This window comes from Triturus cristatus, chromosome 6 (assembly GCF_964204655.1).
Source record: "Triturus cristatus chromosome 6, aTriCri1.1, whole genome shotgun sequence".
In the NCBI taxonomy this organism is placed as follows: domain Eukaryota; kingdom Metazoa; phylum Chordata; class Amphibia; order Caudata; family Salamandridae; genus Triturus; species Triturus cristatus.
This window is the reverse complement of record NC_140589.1, coordinates 583,865,358-583,890,425: the sequence shown is the minus strand read 5'-3', so window position 1 is coordinate 583,890,425 and position 25,068 is coordinate 583,865,358. Positions and strand designations below refer to the sequence as shown.

At 44.4% G+C, this 25,068-nt stretch overlaps 1 protein-coding gene across 3 annotated transcripts in view; it reads right to left on the bottom strand.

Annotated features, from left to right (window-relative positions):
* DOP1A (DOP1 leucine zipper like protein A) overlaps window positions 1-25,068 on the bottom strand; it is a 1,047,530-nt gene that overhangs the window by 829,029 nt on the left and 193,433 nt on the right. For all 3 annotated transcript variants that reach the window (XR_014963003.1, XM_085611023.1, XM_085611022.1), the window contains exons 6-7: window positions 20,861-20,959; window positions 20,124-20,223 (exon numbers count right to left, since the gene is read on the bottom strand). Coding sequence is in view for 2 of the 3 variants with exons in the window: in XM_085611023.1 (XP_085467149.1) it covers window positions 20,124-20,223; window positions 20,861-20,959 (199 nt within the window). In the remaining variant the exon portion in view is untranslated. The remainder of the gene's footprint in view (window positions 1-20,123; window positions 20,224-20,860; window positions 20,960-25,068) is intronic.

The following is a 25,068-nucleotide window of genomic DNA, read 5'->3' as shown; positions in this document are numbered from 1 at the left end:
AAGTGTGGTCGCTCCCTTCTTTTCATTCACATAAAAAAGTACCATTTATAAATGAATAAATATCACATAAAATTCAGAGAAACGTTGCAAAATCCATGAGAAAGACTAGTAATTTATCGACTAAGTTCCCTAAGCGGACTGCTGTGGAGATAAATCTATACACCATCAAGCATGTACATTCATCATTCAAAAGCTGTAGGTGATACAAGGCTGGCCTACATTCCCTGATATTTAAAAACCTTAATAGGGGGATGATAAAATCCCCCCTCGGTTTTGTGTAGAGCCGACAGAAAAACAGAAATTGCAACATGTTCTGAGTGGACTTAGAGTCGCATGGAAATGGTTCAAGTTCAGCATCACAATATGACTTACGGGGGTAAGACACCAGCAAAGGTACGATGCTAAACCTGAATCTAATAAGATAAAACCTTTTCGAATGATTTTTTTTAAAAAGGGAGCTAGGGCTCTAGACATTGAGAGCAGACTAGAGGCAAATATTCCAAAACTCTCTTCTTTCAAATCTCCAAGCACTCACTCTTCTGTATAACAACAAATAAAAGATGCCCTTTTCGCTTGATTTTTGAAATCTTAGCAATTAGTTCAGGGTTATAAAAGCAATCTACCTTCCCCACTAACTCCAACTGCTTTTTTATATAGCAAAGGCATAGTATCTTCTGCATATGATCAAGACTCAAGTATTATTGCACAATTGAGGGCCGGCTCATCTTTTGCCCATCCTAATGCCATAACAAGGTTCGTGCAATTTGTATACGGTGAGTTAGAGGAGTCAAACCTAGTTCCATGTGACAAAGTGTGATCAGGAAACTACTAGGGACTGTTAATAATCCTCTGAGGGAGGTGTCATCTACTGCCTGAAGGCATGACTGATTACAAAACCCCCAGACTCCTTGCCCCATACAAAGTTACAGAGCAGGAGCGGGCCTTATAGATTTTAATGACTGAATCAATTGGTCTGGATCCTAATTTCCTCACAAATCTGAACAGTGCCTCCAAGTTTTGGTTGAAACTGCTTACCCTAGTTTCAAACAAGTGATGTAAGGATCCCTTCTGATCAAAGGGGACACCTAAATAAGAAAAAGTTGGAACATACAGCATCCACTCATCATTAATAAAACACAACTTTAAAAGAGGAGGGGTTTTACCAACCACCGCAACATAAGACTTAGCCGTATTAGTCTTTATACCTAAATCGGACATAATATCATTAAATCTAGTTAAAAGTGTTTGCAGACCCACACAGGTTCTAGACATCAGCACACAATCATCGGCATAGAGTAACGCTGGGAGATTTATTGTGCTTATCTTTGGGACATCAACATGCCCTCAATTGAGGCAGCTCTCCAAATCGTTCATTTATGAACAGAATAAAAAAGGGGCAAGCACACATCTTGGGCGTACCCCACGGTTCATTTTGATGGGAGAGGTGAGTTCCCCATCCGCCCCATACTCAACTCTCCTAGTCACATCCTGATGCATCTGTGTTAGGGAATAAACTAGAGATATATCTATGCATAGATCCAGTATTTTGTCCCCACAGTTTCCCTCTTTCCACAATGTCAAAGGCCGATGTTAGGTCCATAAATCCCAAATAGAGGGGGGTCTTCTTTGCTATTATATACTTGCTTATTACCCGGTGGAGGTTAAAGCACTGCTCGACAGTGCCCAGGCCCCTCCTGATCCATACAGTATATAAGAAAGCTTCCCTCTTTCAGTTACCCAGGTCTCCAAATGATTCAGAATTACCCTGCCCATTAATTGACATGAACAACCAATCAACGAGATTGGGCGATAACACCTAGGGTCAGACCTGTCTCCCTTTATAAAAAATGGGTACGATAGTCACCTTTGACCAAGATTTAGGATGGGCCCGGGAAGCTATACAGCTTAAGATATCGGTTAACAATGGGAGCCAATGGTCAGGATTCGCCAGGAAGAGTTCGGCGGGAACGCCATCAGGCCAGAAGCCTCATTCTTTATGGTTTGATTTAAGGCTTTTGTGACTTCCTCAAAAGTTAGAGGCGCCAGCTCTAAAGGAGTAGCACCTGATTGGTTTTCAATGAATTTTAAAGTGCAAGAGTGCTTCTTTTCATTTCTGTATACACTGGCAAAATGCTGAACCCACACCTCAGCCTTGATTGTGGCGTCAGTACTACTGTTGTGGGAGCTTTGAATAAAAAGTAAAATTGACAGTTTTCCAAAACAGTCTGAGGCCTTTATTAAAACTTGCTTCATGAAGTTTTACCCAAGCCTCGTGTCTAATACCCATCTTACGTTTAAGAAGGATAAGTTACTTACTTTCGGTAAAGCCTTATCTGGTAGAGACATCATCTAGCCTCAGATTCCTTACCTTTGATCTTCCAGGCGTCAGGCTGGATCTGGAAGATTTTCCCCCGCAGTACCCCTGCATGTCGGTAGGTGGCGTCAGTCGACTACGTGTGATTTTGTCGGCGTCCAGTCAATCGGCGTCGTGACTTTCGCGTCGTCAAAATAACCGCCACTCTGGTGCGCTGACGTCAGTACTTTTCACAACTTTTCAAGCCAAAATGGCACAGCCAAGAAGTGACTGACCATGGTGTGCTAAAAACATTCCAACTAGGGCCCTGTCTTCACAATATTTACAAAACATATTCCATCGGCAGAGGTATACCGATTTTGTGGAGGGTCGCCTGGCTGCCAGAATAACCTGACAAATTTCAGATGCGAGGTCACAAGCTGTCAACTGTCACCACTCTATCTCCATGCAACGAGGCGGAGAGTGGATAGGTTCGGGTGGAGAACCCTCCCCTGCTTCTGTGACAGAAGATCCTCCCGAAGAAGTAGCCTGACAGGAGGATCGATGCTCATGTCTAAGAGCTCGGGATACCAAACTCTCCGTGCCCAGTCTGGAGTCACAAGAATCACTTGTGCCCAGTCGCTCCTGATCTTCTTGAGCTCTCTGGGCAGGAGAGGTATGGGCGGAAAGGCGTATAGGAGGCCTGAGCTCCACTCGCTACACAAAGTGTCACCGAGTGAGTGCCACCTTTAAAACTACTACTCGCAAAACAGCTGACATTGCGTTTTCTTTTCGAAGGCGAACAGATCTAACAAAGGCTCTCCCCACCGCTGAAAGACTTTGTGCCACCTCCAGATGGAGATGCCATTTGTGATCCGCAAGGCACCTTTGGCTGAGCTCGTCCGCCCTGACGTTCAGAGAACTGGCCAGGTGTTGAACCACCAGGGAAATGCCCTTACATTCCAGCCAATTTCAGAGATGCAGGGCTACTCTGCCATGTTTGCTGCAGTACAACATGGCGGTAGTGTTGTCCGTGAACACCTGTATGAGACTTCCATTTATTGAAGGCAAAAAGGCTTTCAGTGCCAGCCAGATCGCCCGAAGCTCCAACAGATTGATATGGAGCTTGGCTTCCGCCAGACACCAGTGTCCCCTGATCTCTACCTCTCTCACATGGCCGCCCCATCCCAGAAGGGACACATCCGTCACTACTGTGAGGTTTGGGTGGAGACAAGAGAGGGGTCTGCCCTTGACTCAATCACGGTCCGTCAGCCACCACTGCAGGTTGTTCGAAGTTCCATCTGAAAACTGAACCAACTCGTGAGATTTCCTCGATGCTGTGCCCATTGGAACTTCAGGTCCCACTGCAAAGCCTGCATGTACCACCTTGCATGGGTCACTAGCAGGATACAGGAGGCCATGAGGCCCAAAAGCCTCAGAGTCATTCTAACCGGAACCCACGATGGAGGCTGAAACATCAATATCATAGCCTGAATATCTTGGACTCGCCATTCAGGAGGATAGGCCCGAAACTGCACTGTGTCCAGAACCGCCCCAATGAAAAGGAGCATCTGAGAGGGTGTCAGGTGTGACTTCGGCACATTGATAGTGAACCCCAGCAAATGCAGGAGGTTTACCCTAGCCTGGAGGTGGGAGACAACTGCTTGGTGCGAGCCTGCCTTCAACAACCAGTCGTCGAGATTGGGGAAGACTGGAACCCCTGATCTCCGTAGATGGATTGCGACCACCGCCATCACTTTTGTGAACACCTGAGGGGCAATGGGGAGGCCAAAGGGGAGCAGCGCAAACTGAAAGTGCTCGTGACCACCGTGAACCGTAGGTAGCGACAATGGGCGGGCGGGATTGGGATAGGAAAGTAGGCATCCTGCAAGTCCAGCGCTACTATCCAGTCCCCTGGGTCCAAGGCAGTCAGAACCTGAGCAAGAGTGAGCATCTTGAATGTCTCCTTTCTTAGGAAGTTATTGAGGGCTCTGAGGTCTAGGATAGGACGAAGGCCTTCGTCCTTCTTTGGGACCGGGAAGTAGCGGGAATAGCAACCACTGCCTACTTCAGGCCCTGGAACCCTCTCTATAGCTCTCTTGACCAAGAAAGTTGAGACTTCCTCAAGGAGCAAAGCAAGGTGATCCTCCTTCAGCCGATCGTACACTGGAGGCACAGAATGAGGGGCAGTCTACAAGGGGAGGGAGTAGCCTCTTCGGACTATTTGCAACACCCACCTGTCCGATGTTATGTTTTGCCAGTGGTGAAGATGATGGCGTATTCTGCCACAGACTGGTAGGGAATGATCCCGGGGGAATCGGACCAGGAAGGTTTTGCGGAGGAGGAGGGGATGGTGGCTTGGCTCAGCTTCTGGTTTCTCTACCCACGAGGATGGGGCGAACCACGTCCACGGCCCCGCAGAGGTTGCTGAACTTGTGGAGGCCTCTGACCTGGTTAGGGTTGTGCAACAGATATGCCCTTCCGTAGCCACGATAGGAGCAAAAATTGGATGAAGCTCTGGGGGCGGTAGTGAGGCCCAAAGGCTTGACTGTGGCCCGCGAGTCTTTAAAGCGCTCAAGAGCAGCATCCGCCTTGTCTCCGAAGAGACGGGAGCCATCAAAGGGCATGTCCATGAGGCTGGCCTGAACATCCCCCGAAAAACCAGATGTTCTCAGCTAGGCGAGGTGATGAACCACCACCATCGTAGAAATCGCCCTATCTAGCGAGTCCTTCGTGTCCAAGCCATATCTGATAGCGAACTAAGCTGCATCACTCCCATCCGAAATAGCTTGGGAGAGTAGAGCCCAGTCCTCCTCTGAGCAGCACTAGTGCTACTGTATCCCATATGGTATGGGAATAATGGCACAAGAGGCATGTGGTTGTTCACCTACCGCAATGCTAGGCTGGCAGAAGAAGACATTTTCTTCCCGAAGTTTACCAGCCTCTTAGATTCCCTTTCCTCTGGTGCGGAAGGGAAGCGCCACGAGAAGTGGAAGCTTAGACCAACAAGCTTTGGGGGTGGGGTGGGTGGTGAGGAAAGTTGGGTTGGCCGGTGCGGGGTGATGTTGGTGGGCGATCGTCCTATTCACAGCAGCCCCTGTGCTGGGTTTGGACCATGTCCCCAGAAGAACGTCTGTCAAGGCCTCATTGAAAGCCAATAGGGGTTCCGAACTCGAGACCCCAGGCTGCAGGACCTCTGTCAAGACATTTGCCTTGACTGCCACTGTAGGAAGCTGCAGGTCGAGGACCACCTCCACCCTACGCACCACCATGGCAAAAGATGGTCCCTCCCCTGTAGCGAGGTTAGGAGGGGAAAGCAGGACAGAGTCTGGGGAGGTGTCCAGACCACTGACATCACCCAATTCCTCATACTAGTCCATGTCTTCTTGTTGAGGGATTTCTAAGGGATCCTGCTCCCCCTCCCAATCCTCTTCCTCCATCCCTAACCCTTCAGAATAACTCAGAGAGAAAACATGGACCCGTACGGGTCCGTCGGTGCCGGTCTCGGCATCGGAGGATGTCTGCCCGGCTCTGTGTTGTCAGGAATGAGGATCGGGGAGGTGCCGCCGGTGGCTGCTGGCGACACTGAGTACCTCGGCGCCAGACACGACGTAGGGAAAGGTTGCTGTGGAGGTGCGGCCGGCGTCTGTCCTGACCCGGAACAGGTCCACTCGGAGGTTTCAGGGCCTGAGCCGCCGGCATGGGAACCATGGGGGCCCCTCCATCCTCTGAGCCTGCGGGCCTGAAGGGAAACATGGAGCCAACCCAGGCACAAGCTCCACGGAGCGGGGCCTCGAAAGCCAAGGTTCCTCCGCCACGTCGTGAGACGGGAGGGGTGAAGACGAAGCATACTTCGACTTCTTGTGCTTCTTGTGGTGCCTCTTACCTGACTTTGACGAAGAGGACTTTGATTCACTGGAGCAGTGCTCTGAACTTTCTCTCGACCAAGACTTGGACCAGGATCGACACCAACGAGGTGACCTCCATGGTGCGGGCCACGAAAAGCTTTAGGGACCGCTCCCTCAAAGCCTTCGGCGCCATGGCGTGGCAATCGAAGCACGACTTGGAATCCTGGTCGCGCTCCAGGCACCAAAGACAGACCAAATGGGGATCCGTGACCGACATGGCGCAGTGATAGGCACCGCACGGTTTGAATCCCGAAGTCTTCTTGCTTGACATTGAAAACCTACACCAATGACATCGACAAAAAGTCTGTCAAAAAATTACAGGGGGTAGCTCTCTTCAACGGATCAGCACTGACGGCGCGGAAAGAAAAGAACTGATATCAGGGTGCCGGAGTGGCGGTTATATTGACGACACGGACGACAAACACGACTACACCATGCGAAGTCGACCGACTCCACTTACTGGCGCACAGGAGTAATGCTGAGAAAAGTCTTCCGGATCCAGCCAGATGCCTGGGAGTTCAAAGGTAAAGAATCTGCGGGTAGATGTCTCTATCAGATTTCCCTCTTTATATGCATATCGAGAGTGTTTCACAGCTGAGTTATCCCTGGGTTTTTGTTCCAAAGACATAATGAGACAACTTTGAGATAGTGAACAATCGCTGTTAAACAATTTATAAGGTCTCTGAAATCTCGGTTTACTATACCCTTGTAATGCTGCATTAATTGTCTCAATTATTTCAGCAAAAGCTGCCAGCATGGTTGATGGATTTATTCCACTTTCTAGGCATTTCAAATTGTGTGCCATGTTAGAGGTCAGTATCTGCTGCAATACAAGGTCCGGGTCCACCAAAGCCCATTTTTGCAAGAGACCCTTATTTTTAGGTCTCGCCTAGCGATGCAGCATGAATGTGCAGCCATCGCTTTGCGAGGCATGCAGTATACACTGTAGTGTGGAGGCTTTGTGGAAGCTCCACCCACTCTGTCCATTGGCTTTTGTCTTAAATGCTGCCTTCCGATTGATTTGAGGTTTGTTAGTCCCTCTTCAGTCTTCATTTGTATCCTTCCACGGCTACTGGTCCCTTTACTCCTAACACTATTTTCTTCCCTGTCTCCCCCCAGCCCCCTCCCCGCCCCCTCCCTCAGTCTGTGACTTCTTGCTCCCGCCCCCCCCACTCCTGTACTTGTCTTTTTGTGTCTTCAATGCAATAAGACTCGTGTAAATCACGACCTGCTTTGTTTACTTTTAGCGCGCCGTGCGCGCTTTCACTTTCTAAGCAGCCGGACAATCGAGCCGGTGCTGTTTGTGTCTTCAATGCAATAGGACTCGTGTAAATCACGACGTGCTTTGTTTACGCTTAGCGCGCCGTGCCACTGGTCCGACTCCCTGTCGCTGTCTCAAACCGTGGGGGAGGCTGGCCAGTTATCGTCGATAAAGAAGGAGCCGGGAGGGCAGCTCATTGTTTAGCACCTTTGCGCCCCGCCATTGCAGTCAAAGGATGCTCCTGCTGAGAGACCGGAGGCAAAAGAGTCGACCTCCGAACAATCAGCCATTGCCACCGGTCCGCTGATGCAGCCGTGACCCAAAATACCTGATCCAAAAACCCTTACATGTTTAGTAACTCGGGGACTGGCTGCGGGAGAGGTTAGAGCGGTGGATTCACTTGGACGCAATATTGCCCCGCATATTATGCCTCAGAGTAAAGTTGATTGATTGATTGAAACAGACTAGGAATATGATGGAATTGAGAAATATGAAAGATAAAATACCAGTAACAACATCCATTGGTGCGCTGCGAATTGACTTTTCAATAGCACATCGGCGGCATTTTTGCACACTGTTATCTTTGATATGCTATGTCTGTGCCCTGGAGTCTCTCTATATCACCAATCATTTTTACTTCTGAAACCCCAATTTTGTGAATCAACAACATCTGAAATGTTTTTTCATACGCGGTGTTGTCTCCCTGCCTACAGAACACGTTGGCTTCCTTGCAAGGGCAAGGCGTTTGAAAACAGCGCGAGGCCAGATGATTGATGAGGGCCCCATTACAGTCCATGGGGTGGAGGCTAAGATTTTGTTACCCCACTGACGCATTGGTGTAAATTGGAGCAGCATGCATGCTGTGTTCATCGCACATTATTCCTCTGTGGTGTCACCCAACACAGAAGATTTACGCGCATATTTGAGTCAGCACTTATTCTGTGACTTAATAACACACTCAGCAAAGACCTCCACGTGCGATATTTAGCGGTATAAGCTCGCAATTACCGCGTCACTCATAACAAGCTGCTTAGATTTCAGAATGCTTGGGGTGCTGTACTGTACAGAGCTACCAGTGCAAGTTTTAATTATGAAGTTTGTAGAATGGGTTCCATCACCCCACTGTGCAAAACGTAAGAGCGTTTACAGGTTAGAACATTATTTAAACTGCGCAATTTCTCGAATGGCTTGGAGTTCAAGCCGCTCATGCATATAGATGACTTAAATCTATACAAACAGAAAACTCTGGAGGTGTTAAAGCCAGGCCTAATGTCGTTGCCAGTGCTTGTTCAACCTTGACATTCCAGCGAAGGTTAGCCCGATCTCAAACCATAACAAGTTTCGCAGATCAAATTTCAAGTTCGGCTCGTGTCTTTCTACAGTATAGAACACGCTTCTTTTTCAGTCTAGCTATTGCTCATGATCAGTTTCAGTTTCATACCACACTGTTCTTTACCTCCACATTCCTCTGCTGCTCCACGTCCCTGACAAAGCAACACAAGCATTTGCAAAGCTAGCTGGTCCGACTTATGCTACCAGCCTTTTGACTTTGTCAATGCATTAGCTTTGTCAATGCATATTTGTTTTTGTAAAACTTTATTGTTTGGGACTAACAGTTACCTTAACCCCTTTCCATGGCACCCCACTGAGAACAAATGCTCTTTTCATCTGGTTATAGCAGTTGTGTAAGGCTAAATGAGAAGAGTTAATATAACACCCAGGATAATGTGCTGCATGGCTAAATACTTTTAAGATCCTAAAGGCGAGACTGTTGCATTGCAAATGCTTGTTAATGTAAGTTATGGGATGTAATTTTGATTTCCAAATAGATATACCAAAGTGGGTCTAAAAAAGTAGCTGAAGGAAAGTGGTCACTAAAACACACCTTTCAGAATGGTGAAATCCACTGATTTTGGCTTATAGTATTCAGAAAGAGCAATTAAATCAATTAGGCTACCCTGGCCTCTACCCATATAAGCAACAGGTCCGATGCCACTTGTTTACTGAGATCTACTGTTAAAAAGAGAGAGAATTTACAAAGTATGAAATTAAAAAATTTCCCACAAGGGTTATGCTCAAATGCCAGTCACCATCCTTTGTCCCGCCCCCCCAGGCTACATGCAGACTGCATAGACAGGAGGCATAATTTCCAACTAAAATCCTCCCCCAGAGGAGAATAAAACGCGTATTGAGATCCATTAGATGTTTTCTAAAATTATTATGATAAAAATTAACAATGACTAATGTTACATTCTGTTCGTATAAAACGTTGATAATTTAGAAATGCGGGGATTCAAGGTGCGTCTTGCCCACCCTGTCAGCGAAGGTAGTTGCCAACAGGGTAAGTAAACCCCCCTTAAGGTGATCACCCACTGCCGCACCTGCTGGGATATAAATGGATAACCATCCATCAATATGGACTATATCCCTAACCCAGATTTCTTGAAGATATATAATGCTCTAACCTTTCACAAGGTGGAGCCAAGTCTCATTCCTCACCTTGTTCAATAGACCTGCGAAGTTCCAAAGCAAGCACCCAAGAACAATAGAATTATTTCTAGCAGACACGCCTTGTTTACTTGAATAATCACTTTCCCAGCAGTCAACCACAGACCTCTGAGCTATGTTTAGAGGTGTCAAATTAACAACCATTTCTGGTTCCAACATAGTTGGAGTTTGCGCATTCGCAATAGCATTGGCCATAGGCATATCTACACTACCTTCAGTATCTATCAATACTGTCTCACAACCAGTATTCAGGGTAGTTCTAGACCCCCAACAGTGTAGTCATTCTACTTGTTCCAATGGAGAGAAACAATTAAAAGTTGGAAAGACAAATGGCTGATTTACACACTAGTCAACATAGTGAGACCTCTGGTGTTTGGTTTATTAAAAAAAACTAGGGTACAGCCATAATGGAACCCCTTGAAGTTGTAGACCTTAAAAGTCTTTCCATAGGAGAATTAGCCAAGTATATATTTTTAAATTAATGACTACACAATCACCAACATCAGCCTTAAATTGTGAGCCTATCCATGACACTCGCTCAACATTATTTATATTCCTAACTAGTTCCTCACAGTTTGGTCAGTTTGAGGTTCTTGCGAGCCAGTGCACTATGAGCAATGGAGTTGCTTCCAGTGGAAGGTGAAGAACTCTGATAGTATTTCTTCCCTTTTTCTAGTATTGTTTAGAAAATGGTTCACCGCTTTCTAGAGTGTTTGACCCAATTGCAATTGATGGTAATCCCCTACTTTCTTCTGGGGTTTGATCTCGGTTTGATCCGATTTGGGATGAACAGACCAAAGTTTTATCAGCCCTATATTTGGCTAGTTGGCAGGATGCTTGCTGATAATCTGACATATTCTGCTTCTGGAGGGGCAAATACATTTGCAGAGATGGTAAAGTTTCTGGAACCGGTACCTTTTTAGTTCCACTGGTTAGACTAGACAAATTTTAACCAATCAGGATCTTCAAAGAGGTATCAACACTATTAAGAATGCTCAGGAGAGGGTCAAAGAGTGTTTTCACTGTGTTTTCAAAAGTGCTTACAGACTGTGAGTGAGATTGTATCTCACCCAAACCCTGGATTATTGGTTAGTTTCCTGGTGGTTCTATTCCTGGGGTCTCACTTGCACCCTAGCAGTAATTACAGTATTTTTTTCCATACTTCAGGTGACTGAGTTACCTTTTACTTTATTGCAGGCCTTTGCCTTCTTCCAGGGGGTTGAACATAGAGTATCAGTTTAAAATCTGGACAAATCATTGGTGGCAAGCTCTATGCTATACTATCAGGGACTTCAGTCCTGTCGAGAGCTCTACTTTTTCTAAAAAAAGATTTATTTTTTTCTTGTGTTGTGTTTTCATTTTATTACTGTTTGAGTACTGCATACATACTATAGATATTGCCTGTTAAGCCTAATTGCTTGTGTGTCAAACCTATCAAAGGGTTATGCAAAATGTGTTTAGTGACTTTTGTGGTTCACACAGACGACTGTGATTATTATTTGAAGTGGGTTCTCCCCCCCTTCAACTAATACTCCAATTTCTTACACTTATTTATTTGTTTGATTTATATTTTTGTATTTTGAGTATTGTATTGAGGTTCAAATTGTAGAAACCGCTTAGGTTACAGTCGCTGGGTTGCAGTTGTGATTCAGAACTGCTGCCTTAGATCATGTATACAACAAGTTGCATCTGCTGATGTTACCAAACACCATTTACAGCAGTGATCTTTGTTTCAGTGTCCTCCTCCAGACTCATCAGTGCTTGAGGACACTCACTCTCTCTGCTCTGGGAGGCTACCTCTTGCCTTACATGAACAGTTCCAGATCGATTTCTAACAGTTTCTCTTCTTGATTGATGCAGGTCAGAATACATGAAAGACAATTATACTCCAGGTTCTCAGCCTGTATGCCCACACAATACGCATGTGCAGCATATTGCCTTTCACCCACATGTCCAGTGTAGTGACCATGCCAGGGGCAGCAGGAAGGGTCAATACACAGTGCTCCTTGGTGTTCCTAATGGGAGTTTATCTGACTGCCTGTAACCAGTACACGCCATGTACTGCTTCACTGTCACTCCTGGGTGAACCCAAAGGGTATTTATCTGGGTGCCTGCAACCAGTGCATACCAAGAGCTACTCCTCTGTCAGTGTTGGGTTAACTTCAACAAACATTTATATGGCTGACTGCAACCAGCATGTGCTGCTTCTCTGATGCTCTTCGGTTGACCCAAGGAGATTTATCTGGGTAGTCCTCTGACTATGTCCTTTTATTCAGCTGTTGTTAACTAGCATATGCCACGTGCTGCTCTTCTGTTTCTCCTGGAGACTTTATTTGGCACTTTTCCTGGCTGCCTGTCACTAATGCAAGCCATAGGTGTTTCCTCTGTTGCTTCTCGATTGCCTCAAGCAAACAAAGTTTGAAATCTGTCCATTTTGAAAATGGGCAAATGTCACAAGCTGAACATTAGTCAACAAACTCAACTGTCCTTTTGGATTGACTGCTGATTTTTCACCTCTTACTCCTTCACTTTACCTAACAAGCTCCTCTTCCTACAGGGACTATTATTTGCCACCTCAGTCGACTATTGCATCAACCTATTAATTCAATGCAAATTGAGTTAAAACAAAGATCATCTAGCTTGTTGTCTGAGTCCCTCTACTAGACTTCATGGTATCTCTTCTCAGCTTAACACTGCCCCAGGGTCTAGGCGCTTCTTGCTAATGTGTTGACTCCATCTAGTATTTCCTAGTAGGTTGGCATTGCTGCCAGGGATAGGAATATATTAAATGTGGGTAGACAACTTCCTCAATAGACAACCTAGTGCTTGTTCTAATGTCTCACTCTACGCCAAACCCTTCTGAACAACGTCAACACTTTTTGGGACAAATATGTGAACATCCATGCCACAATTAAAAAACACAGCCTTCAGCACCCTAGTTCTCTAAAGACATTGCTGATAATTAGCCATCCATCCATAAGAAACCAGGAAAGAAAATAGAAGAAAAACAGAACTCCGAATGAACTCATGATAATAAAGGCCCTTCACACAACATGCAGACAGGTCATCACATCAGCCAGAATTAAGTACTTTACCAACACTATCAATGATGCAACCAGCAGAAGCAAAAAGCGTTTCAAGGCAATCAAGCACCGCATCATCCCACTGCCACAGAAAAGTGCAATGCCATCAACCTCTTGTTCAGTGGAAAAAAAACAGACGATTCAACAGCACATAAATAACATGAAGCATACTTCATCTCTTATGCACACCCTTCTGTCAGCACCATGTTCAACATTCAAAGCCTTGTCTTTTGCAGATCTTGCTGACATACTCACTACTCAAAGCTACTTCTTTTGAAAATGATGTCTTGCCTTGTTCTTCATGAAAGCTCTCTTGAGGAACACTCTCTCACTCTTATTCATTATTGTCAAAGCCTCCCTCACTCAAGGCAGCTTCTCAGAAGCTCTCAAGACAGGCCTGATCCTCCCACGCCTAAAGAAATCTACACTAGACCCAAATGACCTTGCCAAGTCTCAGGAAATTACACATCTAGCACTCTTTGTAACGATCACTGAAAACAAGCCTTCTATGTTTAATTCCAAGACCACAATAGTGATATCCATCTCCTGCACAAGCCTAGCTTCAAATTATGCTGCAGCATGGAGACTGCCATAACCTTACGTATCGTAGATGATACCCTCCTAACAACAGATGTAGATGATCCCTGCCTTCCAATATTGCGCAACCTCTCCGATGTCTTTGACACAGTCAACCATTGAACCCTAAAGTCTGGAATGGGGTTCACCAGCACTCTCCTTCACTGGTTCTCCTCCTGCCCTTCCAAGCGACACCAGTTTGCTCACATGGGGACCTCCAGGTTTCAAACAAACCCCATCTCCTGTGGAGTACCCCAGGATTCTATACTTCTATACTGTGGTCTGTAAACTTCAACCTCTACATGGAGGCGCTCGGTGATCTACTCACAGACAACAGTATCAAGATTCACCAATAAGCGTATGATACACAGCTCTACTTTAAAGTCTCCTTGGCTTCAGACATTCAGTGCCTCAGACACTGCCTGTACATCATCCAGACCTGGACGCCCAACAACTATCTGAAGCTCAACTCAACTAAGACAGATGTCCTGTTATTTTCAATGAACAAAATGAACCTTAATGGCTTAGAACCCCAGCTTTCACTGAATTCCAAGTTACTGGATTCACTCTTGACATCAACCTCACCCTCAAGGAACACAAAGACAAAAAACAAAAAGACGGATTAGTAAGAGGTTTGTCTTCTAAAGAAAGTGAAACTGTTTCTTCCAGAGACTTTAGAACTGCTGTTCAAGCTCTCTTACTCTGCATCTGGATGGTGATATTGCTCTGCTCCATGGCATTCCAGGCTCCACATTGGCCCCCTCCGGGGCATCATACACACCATAGTACGTCTCATCCAGGGTTGAAGAAATATGATAACATTACATGCATCCTGACCATTAGGTGCCTTTGCCTGTTCACACCATCATAGCATCAACCATAACAGCCACGAGGGCAGGAACAACGCCAGCGGCAATACCTCTGCCACAGCAGTAAATACACTATAACCACAGGGATCATAGCAGTGACCACAATTGTAAATCACTGAGAAATGTTTTTTCTAAATGATGACTTGAATGCTTGAATTAATCTCAACAACTGATAATTACTCTGGGTTGGATTTAGTCCATTGTTCTTTTTGCTCAATGCCCCCCTACAGAGAGGACCCAACCATATGCAAATCCATTAGGAAAAGTCCAGCATCAACGGCTAAAATGAGGGCCCCCTAAAGAGAACCACAAGCAATGCCAGATCAGTTTCAGCTATATTAGACCTTATCATTGAGGTACAGCATGGATACGATCCACACTTGGGCATGCCCTTTTCATAGAGGGCATCTCACCTAGAATAATAAACAAGCACAGGCAAAACCAAATAGACCTAGTTTTATCCCCAACTGTGCAGTGGACAACCCGTTGACATCCACCGCAATGTGAACCTGTCGTCCACCAGGGAGGGCCTGGAGCAACCTCAAGTGCTTTCACCGGAGGCTTTCTCACTCCCGCCTTCTCTCTTCGATTCTCTCTTGTAGTGATCACTCAAAATAAGGAGAAGAATACCAAACTAAGAATTTCTATCTTCAGACCAGAACAAGAGCTATGATTGAATAGTGCACATTGGTTGGGATGAATGGAATCATTTACTTCTTCGTTCAGATATTGGTATTGAATTTTATGAAAGGCAGGAAAGTTATCCCCCCAACAAAACCTCACTTGTCTGTGCCAAATCAGTGACTTCTTCAAGATAGATTCACAGAATGTTACCAGACTCACACATTTCATTAGATGAAAAAAAAAATGTGGGTCGCTAGTAACACCAAACGCCAATAATACATTAAAATTATGAAGCAACCTGAACCTTAAAGTAAACAAAATGAAGATGGACCAGTTATGGAGATATTACCAAAGTCTATAAAAGCGAGGAAAACAAAATAGATAACTTTTCATAATTAAGTATAGCATCTGAAATAGCTTTTCCTAGTGAATCCTTTGAGTCCGTAGCTGTTATCATTGGTTTGTGATCATTACAACTCAGAACTACTGTATTGAGCAAAACGTTTTCATAAGACAACCATTTGGCACATAGGGGCCTGATTTAGAGCTTGTAGGATGCCTTATCACAAGTGACATTGAATATAAAGCACTTGTAATAAGCCAAATGTGATATCCGTCACGTTGCTGACGGAATACCACGTTTGCCAAACTCTAAATCAGACCTACAATCATAAAATTACAAACGTATGCAAACTTACAGTTGGCTAGGCAAAACACTATATGTCCAAAGAGGGCTTAAAAGGAATTATCACAGAGCAGATTCTTAATTCCCACAATCTGTCACAAGGGTGTAACCAACAACAGAACCCCTTCCTACTACAGTAATCTGTGAGATTCCTTGGACCAAAATCCTTCTCTGCAGGATTTCATACAGAGTAATACCATTCCACCCTTAAAGGGATTCATGTAAACATATGTCAGACTCCTGCCAATATCATAACATTTCGATAGCCATGGTCACTGGCTTGCCACCATTACCAACTCAGTCCTTCCGTATTAAGTATAAGCTTTGCCACAAGTCAAAAAGTGAAATAAAAGCACTCTTTTCATTGGACGCACACCACTTTGGCCCATTCAAATCCTGTACTTCGTGCAACCAACATGAGGGTAGAGTTCAAGCCCCTCCCTCAGTAGTACTCTGAAAGCTCCTTTTTTGTAGATTACATAAGGTCTAGTGAAAGCTGCACTGTCAAGCCAGATCTACAAAAGGACCTGAAAACAAGAAGGGCAGAGCCCTGATGCCCATAAGGATGAGCCACCATTATGTGATTGAGGAAAAGACCACGGGAATCACTGTTCACTACTGATCTCTCAATGGTCCATTCCTTTCAGCTTGACTCCCTTTTTCCCATTGAAACCTTAATTTTTCACAAAGGGGAGTCTTATCGTGTTGCATTGTCTGGTAAGCAGCTCCACATTGATTTATGTTTTCCCTCATAACTTTACCCTTGCAACTGTCTTTCCCTCTCCCGTGCTTCCATACAAATGTCTTTACATTCCTTTTTATCTTCTTCCCTGTTGACCATGCCCTTCTCCTGCCTGCTTGTATTCATTCCTAAGGGAATCATATTCTCACCCCCCTTTTATTCATGTTGTTACTCCCTTCTTCCTAGATGCTCACTTTTCCTGAACTTAACATTTCTCTACCCATCTCATCTTTGCTTTTTTCCATATTCAAACTCTTTTGTTTGCTCTATTCTCCCTGCTCCCTACCTTGTTTTTTGTTGCAACCAGATCGCACTGTGGTTTTCATCATCTCTTCTTCTTGCTCTGACAGATCTTGTAAACAGGTGGTCCGAATCACCTTCTCCTTTTGGACCATTTTCTCTTCACTACTCATCAATGCCCATCTGCATCCCTCACCTCTCGTCCTACCCCCTGAATCTTTGACTTTCGCATCTCCACCCTTGCCCATTTGTGTTCTCAGTTCTCACATTCTACTGCTGGAGCAGAGTTTTCTGTTGAAAATTTATCGGGTTTTTTAAGCTCCGGTTTTGTCTATATGTGTTGATTAAAAATATTAATTCATAATTATTAATTATTTGTTTTGTGTGAAAATTCTAATTAACCAACCTGATTAACAAGAGAAATTACGTGGGAAAGCATACATGTTGCTTAATAATAATGTGCAGGTTTTATTAAATGAATGTTGCTAAGTGTTGTTTGTTTTAAGCACAAAACGCTTTTGAAATAACGTGTACTAATGCTTAAATATGTTGCAGATGGCTAGTTAATTACATACACATAAGGGTATTAGTGGGAATTAACACTGTTTAATCATTGCGATGATGTAGCAACGATATTTGTATTTCTTTCGATTAAGATGGTTCGTTTTGGCCTAAAACAAGATGGCTGCCGTTTACAGCCTGTATTCGAGTGATCGAATTTTGATGAGAGGGCCTTGCTGAACATGGTCGAGAGTCACCTGACCACAGTCTTCGCCTGGTTTAAAAGTTTTCCGTGAGGACAGCAGTACTGGGCGTAAGTCCAAGTGCCTTGGACGAGGATAAGGTCACAATGAACAATGACAATACTGCGGTGGCTCTGCTAGAGATATCAAGGAAGAGCGGCTTCGAAAGAAACATTTGTAAACTCGAGTTTCCTTCTTCCGTCTTTTTATTTTTGTGAATTTTCTGAGCGGAGATTTTCCAAATGTAGCGATGCTACATCCTTTCCTGCTCGCTCTGCTCAGCGGCTCAACGGAAATTCAGAACATTTTTTGTTGCTATCATTTTGTAAGTTTTGTTATAAATATATTAGACTAGAGAGGGTCCGTGTTCTTTGCATTTGGATTTTTGAGGCTACTTCTTCCCAAACTTGCGTTGGTGAGGATTGATGCTGTGAGGACGGCGACTTGGGAGACTTCTACTAAGAGACCTGTCCTGACCCATTTATGACATTTAGCTAGAATAGGTAACTATGAGAATAATGATTTTATTTTGATTGCCTTTCCATTTGAACTAATTTTAGATAAAAGTACCATAATTTTAAATACAGTGTTGGTGGTTATTTCTTGTCAATTATTGAGTACTCTATTGTGATTATTGTTGATTAAATCATGACTCAAGACAGTATCAATTTGGTCTCATTGACCTCGTTGTAGATGCAGGGTGTTTAGGAGGTTTCCTCTCCCATGGTTGGTACTGATAAGAGTAATCTGAGTGTATATTAGTGAAATGGGCCCAAGTGTATGGTGAGTGTATGTGCGTGTATCTGTGAAATTACTCTATCCGTGGAAGTAGGGAGAATTTATATGCCCGGATCTGCACCACTACCACCTCTTAACAATTTCCATTGCACTAGCCCCTTCACTGCTCATCGCAATGTTTGTATGTTCCAGTGCATCACACATTGCAGTCTGTGGCGGTCTTGCACTGCTTCCATGCATTTCTTTCCCATTAGGTTCCCATTCAGAATGATGAAGCAATCTCACATTTCCTCCAACATCTGTTTTCTTTTGAATGTGCAATCTCTACACTTCCTCTCTGTTATGTCACTGCTTCTGCCTGGGGCTCACCAAAACACTTTGCTGTATTCCAGTTCTCACACCTAATATTTTGTGTGATGCAGTTTTTAGGTCTGAGTTTTGACGGCACAGCTATGAAATACATCTATTATCAATACAAAGAGTAGGCTTTGGTTCCCCAACTTCAACCAATGGCTTTCTTGGACAGTCTTTTTCAGGCGTTGGAATGAGATTTTTCATTTTTTTTTTTTTTAAATTCATATTTTTATTTTACCATTGGTTAATTACATTCATACAGAAGCATCCATAAAAAACAAAACATTCTTAAGAAGGGAAAAAGAAAAAACAAACCCAAAAAGCAGACAGAGGTGCAGTACAGTACCATTATGGCTAGGTTACAGAATATAACAACGCTGACAAAAAAGGTTACACAAAATCAAGACATAAGCAGAAAAGAAAATTACTCCAATAAGTTCAAATCACTGAGTTATACCTGAAGTGCGTTCATTCTGGTTTTCCAATCTATTACAGGTGCCCAAATAAGTTTCTCTAGTTTCCTAGCCTTCCACTCTTTCTTCTCATACAAACCCTTTTCCAAATTATACATAGCTAAGAGTCGTGTAAGCTATTGTTGAAATGGGGGGTTAGGGTCCACCCATGCAGATGATACACAGATTCTAACCACAGCCATGGCAAGAAATATAAATTCCCGGTGAGCTACCAGCGTACCATTTCGAGCCACACCTAAAACCATCAGCTCGGCAAGTTGTATTTGGATCCTCAGGGTTTGGCCCTTAAATTCTTCTATAGCTCTCTCTTAAGAGGTTCCAGGGCAGGAGGCAAACATATGAACTATATCTGCCTCATCACCTTGGTAGCGAAGACAAAGAATACCATCAGTCCCACCCCACTGAGCTATCCTAGCTGGGAGGTAATAGAGCGAAAAAAGCGATTTATAATGTTGTGCTTGGAGGCTCGCTACTCTTACAACAGTGTAACCGAGCTTAAGCAAAGCCATAAACTCATCCCCTTCAACGTTCAGCTTCCGCTGCCATTTCGGAATGAGAATTTTCAATTATGTTTTGGCTTGGCCTAGTGGACTATTCATCTCTCAACTATTCCTATTGGATGTTCATATATATCAATTTACTTGCACTCCAAGCTTGCATTGAACTGCATGATGGACAACATTGAAGCCATGGCACTCTCGTACCTCTCCTGCTGTTTCTCTCTAGTGTTTCTTGTTCTAATGTGCTAATGATGATCGTTAGCACATCAAAATGATGCCTGTTGTCTTCACAAGTGCTTGTTGTGTATATACCACGTCTTAGGGTCGCACAGTTTCAAAGCACTGAATGGCAGCAGAGAGGAAAGTTTGGACATATATTGTGCTAGTTTGCCACCTACCAATCTTGTCTTTCTATGATTGCTTCCATCCTGTGCAGACCAGCACGGTTGACCTAACATATACTTTGATTTATGCTGTGTGAGAACAATTAATTAATTTTCATTGTTGAAATTAGTTGGAAGCTTACCCAGAAGCCAGGCATACAGTCTTCGGTTCAAAGACATGTCTCTGCGCAAAACAACGTGGAGGGCTGCCGATAAGATTCTGATCATATCCGGACGAGTTGCCTAAATAAGAGAAAATACCATGTCAGTGAACCACCATGGAGGAGTAGGCAGATAAAGGGAATGCTAGATTTCAGAACCTTACTTGAGATTCTGAAACCGGGGGCTAAGTTTCACTTTTAAAAAAATTCAGTGAAAAATGTATTTCCAGGTTAAAATGACAATAATATGATGTATGCAATTGAAGTGACACAAACTCTAATCCTAACATTTATAATATTTTCATTATTTCGATTTATAAACAATATCACATTTAAATGGTCACAACAAATACTGTATATCCTTTCATGTTCTGTGAATTTAAAAGGAGCAGTATCAGCAGAATGAGCTGGTACTGACTTTATTTATATTATTTTAGAAAACGTAAAGTAGAGAAATATAAAAATGTTTCTAAAAATATAATGTTACATTTAGTGGCATGTATTTATCCCGACTCATTTCAAGCTGAAAAATATATAGTCTATTCAAGTAGTAGTGCAGAATTTCAACTTGAGAAAAAATCTTTAAAGTATAAAAAAAAACATATCGTACAATTAAAGAACATACATATGGCCCTTTCTGCCAACACAAATGTGTTATAGGCAACAGAAAAAGCTTAGAGGCGTGGTAATTTGTAAAGCCGCTTGCAATCAATTCTCACCTGGCTCATATGGAAGGGGAAGCAGAAAAGTATAAGGTCCAGGGTGCTCCTTTGCACCAAGACACTGGAATCTTGTACAGATGTACTAACTGCCTCTACCTGTAATAAACAAGAATCTCATCAGATTGAGACAAGCATCCTTCAAAGGGTTATTGCGGCAGATTCACTAAGTGGTTATTGCAGTTTATAATAATATGTACACATAGCCAAAAATATTTTATACACCACAATATGTCTATGACATAAAAAAAGACATCGTTTGAACAGCTGAATGCAAAACCATGTCATAGGATGGCAGGTGTAACACTTTCGAACTGCCAGGATTTTAGGCTGGTATATGTAATGTGAAAGCCGCCAGGAGAAGCAGGCAGGAGGGCCTTCTGGGGCCTAATAAGGGCGTCTTTATGTCCTATGGCAAATTCAAAAGCATGCACCTTTACGAAAGCTAAAATAGGTCACTGGTAGTATGGGCAGCAACCTGAAATAGTGAGAGTCCATCGAGGATGACTGGCAGTCTTATTTTAACAAGGGATGCTGCATTGAATGTATTTGCCCGTTGCACCATGCCTCCAAAAACATTATCTCAGCAGTAAGAGATAACGGAAGCGGAAACGGAAGCAAGCCCAGCCTGATTTTAAAGCCTGCCTATTAAACTGCAGATCTTTAGTCAAACACGCCACGGATATCTGGTCCCTTCTAAGCGATGGGTCCTGGGACGCCTTGTTTCTTACTGAGACCTGGCTTACTCCGGACTCAACAACGTCCATCGCTCTTGCCATTCCTCCTGGCTTCAAATTGTGCCATGTCGATCGTGAGGGAGGCAAGAGGGGGGGCGGTGTGGCCATAATCTTGAGAGACACTTGGAACATGGTGTCCGCCTCTCCTTCGTTCGGGGACGGCATTGAAGGCCTGTTCTTCTGCATTCATTTTAATCCCTCTTTTTCACTGGCTGGTACCCTTATTTACAGACCCCCAGATTGCTCAGCGACGACTCTACAGAATGTATGCAGCCTTATTGTCCAACTTTCCGTTAAATACACCAATTTTATGGTGTTAGGAGATTTTAACCTGCACGTGGATGATGCTAGCTGCTCACAAGCCAACCAGTTGATAGCCTCCTTAGAGGGTGCCAATCTATTTCAACTGGTAGCTGCTCCCACACACTCAGCTGGTCACACTCTGGACCTCGTTTTTACCACCCTTGCTGAGGTTGCCATTGCGCCTCCCCTTCCTCTAATCTGGTCCGATCATTACTTAGTCCCCCTTACTTTTCCTTTACCGGCCCCCAAACAAATCGACAACCCCCTTTTTATTACTAAAAGAAATCTGAAAAATCTTAATGCCACAGACCTATGTGACGCCTTACAGACCACCCGCCCCAGCCTGTTTTCAGATCCAAATATCGACGCTATTTCTGTACATAATTGGATTGCATCGGCGGTGGACTCCGCAGCACCTGCCAGATTTGTTAAATCCGCAAGACTATCTCCTTCGGCCCCCTGGTTCTCAGCCTCCCTGAAAATAGCTAGAAGGGAATGCAGGAAGCTTGAACGAGTGTGGCGAGTCAGTTATGATGACCAAGCCAAGATTGTCTACAAAACGGCCTTAAGAGCTTTTCATAAGGATATCAAACTAGCCAAAAGAGACTATTTCACAACCCGGATTCTGAATGCTGACCATTCCGGCACCGAGTTGTTTAAGGTGGTGAAGTCTTTTCTTAACCCCACGGCACTAGAGTCCAAATTATCTCCCTCTCCTATCCTCTGTAACTCTATTGCCCATCACTTTGATAACAAAATTTTAAAGGTTTACGACTCTTTTGTCCCACAGACACCAACAGTAAAATCCGACTTCCCCCACCTTAAACACTTGACTCCCATCTTCAGTCATTTTTCCCCTATAACTCATGAGGAAGCTCTAGTAACCATTCAGAACTGCCATTCCGGAGCTCCTGATGACCCTTGCCCGCCTTCTTTATGGAAAAGCATCTCGGCCCCTCTCGCGGAAACGCTTCTCCAGTTATGGAACTCCTCGCTTTCCTCAGGCATTTTTCCTAACCTTTGGAAACACGCCACACTTCTTCCCTTAAAAAAGAAACCCAATGGGGACCCGGATGATCTTGGCAATTTAAGACCCATCTCCCTTCTCCCTGCTCCGGGCAAAATGCTCGAAAAACTAGTTCAGCGGCAAATGTCCACTTTTATCGAGCATAGCGGAGTTCTTCACGATACACAGTCCGGCTTCAGGGCAGGCTTCAGCACGGAGACAGCACTCCTTGAAGTAGCCGAATCAATAAGATGGTCACTGGATTCAGGGGCATCCTCCTTACTGGTGCTCCTGGATTTGTCAGCGGCCTTTGATACGGTGGACCACTCCATTATGGTCAAGAGGTTACAGGGTGCAGGTTTTGATGGAGAGGCGCTGGCCTGGATCTCCTCTTTTCTGAGCGGTCGTACACAGAAAGTCTCCCTCAGGCCTTTTGAGTCGACCCCTCTTCCGTTATGGTGCGGTGTCCCACAGGGCTCAGCTCTAAGCCCACTACTTTTTAATCTATATCTGGCCCCGCTCTTCTCCTTGATTAACAACTGGGGTGTGAAGGTAATATCTTACGCAGACGACACCCAGTTGTTTTTCTCCTCTAATGAGCAGTCCGCTGAGGCTTTCGAAAATTTCAAGAGCTGCCTGCGCGATATAGCTACTTGGATGAACTCCAACAAACTAAAGCTAAACGCAGGAAAGACCGAAGTCATGTTCTTCGGCTCACACCCCATCCCTGACGCAGACTTATGGTGGCCGGAGGAGATGGGCTCACCGCCTTCCCCTGCCAACTTCATTCGTAATTTGGGCGTTAGATGGGATTCGGATCTCTCTCTTCTGGCCCAAATCCAGCAGGTTTCTGCTACCTGTTTCAGATACTTAAAAAACTTACGGAAAATTTTGCACCTGCTCCCAGAAGATTGTAGGAAAACTGTTGTCCATGCCACAGTCACAGCCCGACTGGACTATGCTAATGGCCTCTACCTGGGCCTCCCCAATTATGCCATCCAGCGCCTGCAACTGGTCCAGAATGCGGCTGCGAGACTGGTGCGGCGAATTCCTTTCCGACACCATGTCTCTCCGCACCTTCGCAGGCTACACTGGCTACCGGTGGGCAAAAGAATTATCTTTAAGGCCCTGACTCTGGCTTACAGAGCCTTGCATGGAAACTGCCCTTGCTACCTGAAGAATAGATTATGTCCATACAGGCAAGTGCGGTCGCTACGTTCCAGCTCACTCAATCTACTTCACCCATCTCGGTTTAGAAAAGCACGACGAGGGGGTAGATCCTTCTCGGTCAATACAACCTCCCTCTGGAACAACTTGCCCAATGATCTACGTAAAGCAATTTCAGAACCCTGCTTCCGGAAAGGCCTGAAAACTTGGCAATTTGCTCTGCCTAAGTCCGGTTCCTAGGAAGCTAGTCACCTTCTTTCACCTTTTCAAGCTTTCTAGCTCTCTCTACTGTTAGCGCCGGGACACCCCTGTTTGGGGTAGCTGTCGCGCTTTACAAATCGCATTATTATTATTATTATTATTATTATTATTATTATTATTATTAGAGATCCAGACTATTTCACAAAGCAACGGACCTTAGAAATAATGTGCCACTCCTAACGGTGCCCGCCACATTTCACCTTCCTCCAGCACCGCTCCTTGGAACCAATCACCAGTTGGTGATTTTTTGAAGCTCCAAGTTGGTCGTATAGCTGACTGAAACAGGAGACAATATATCTTGCTTAAGTCAAAACTGCGCTAGGTGGATTAAGTGTGGTTGTGGGTATGTTACATTGCCATACTACTCCTTTACATCTTAAAGAGTGATAGTAACAAGAATCAGGATATTCTGTACATTTTACTTCTACAAAGAATTCAGCAATGATCGCTTTCCTCGAAGCATTTTTCTCGCTCGCACCATTTACAACAAACTTGATTCACAAGTGAATTTCGGTATCTAAATGTCATATAGCTGTACAAATACCTTAATTTAAGATTTCAAGTTTTCATTCCAGAGTCTGAGGAATGGTGTGAATGTGCACACCAGAATGGGATTCACCAGAGCAGATATGTTTGCCAGTGTGGCAGAAATTTTGTGTGGCTGAATTCTTTATTAAGGGCAGGGTTTGTGTCTGCTCTAGGTAATTCCAGCTGCAAATATCGGTTCACACCCA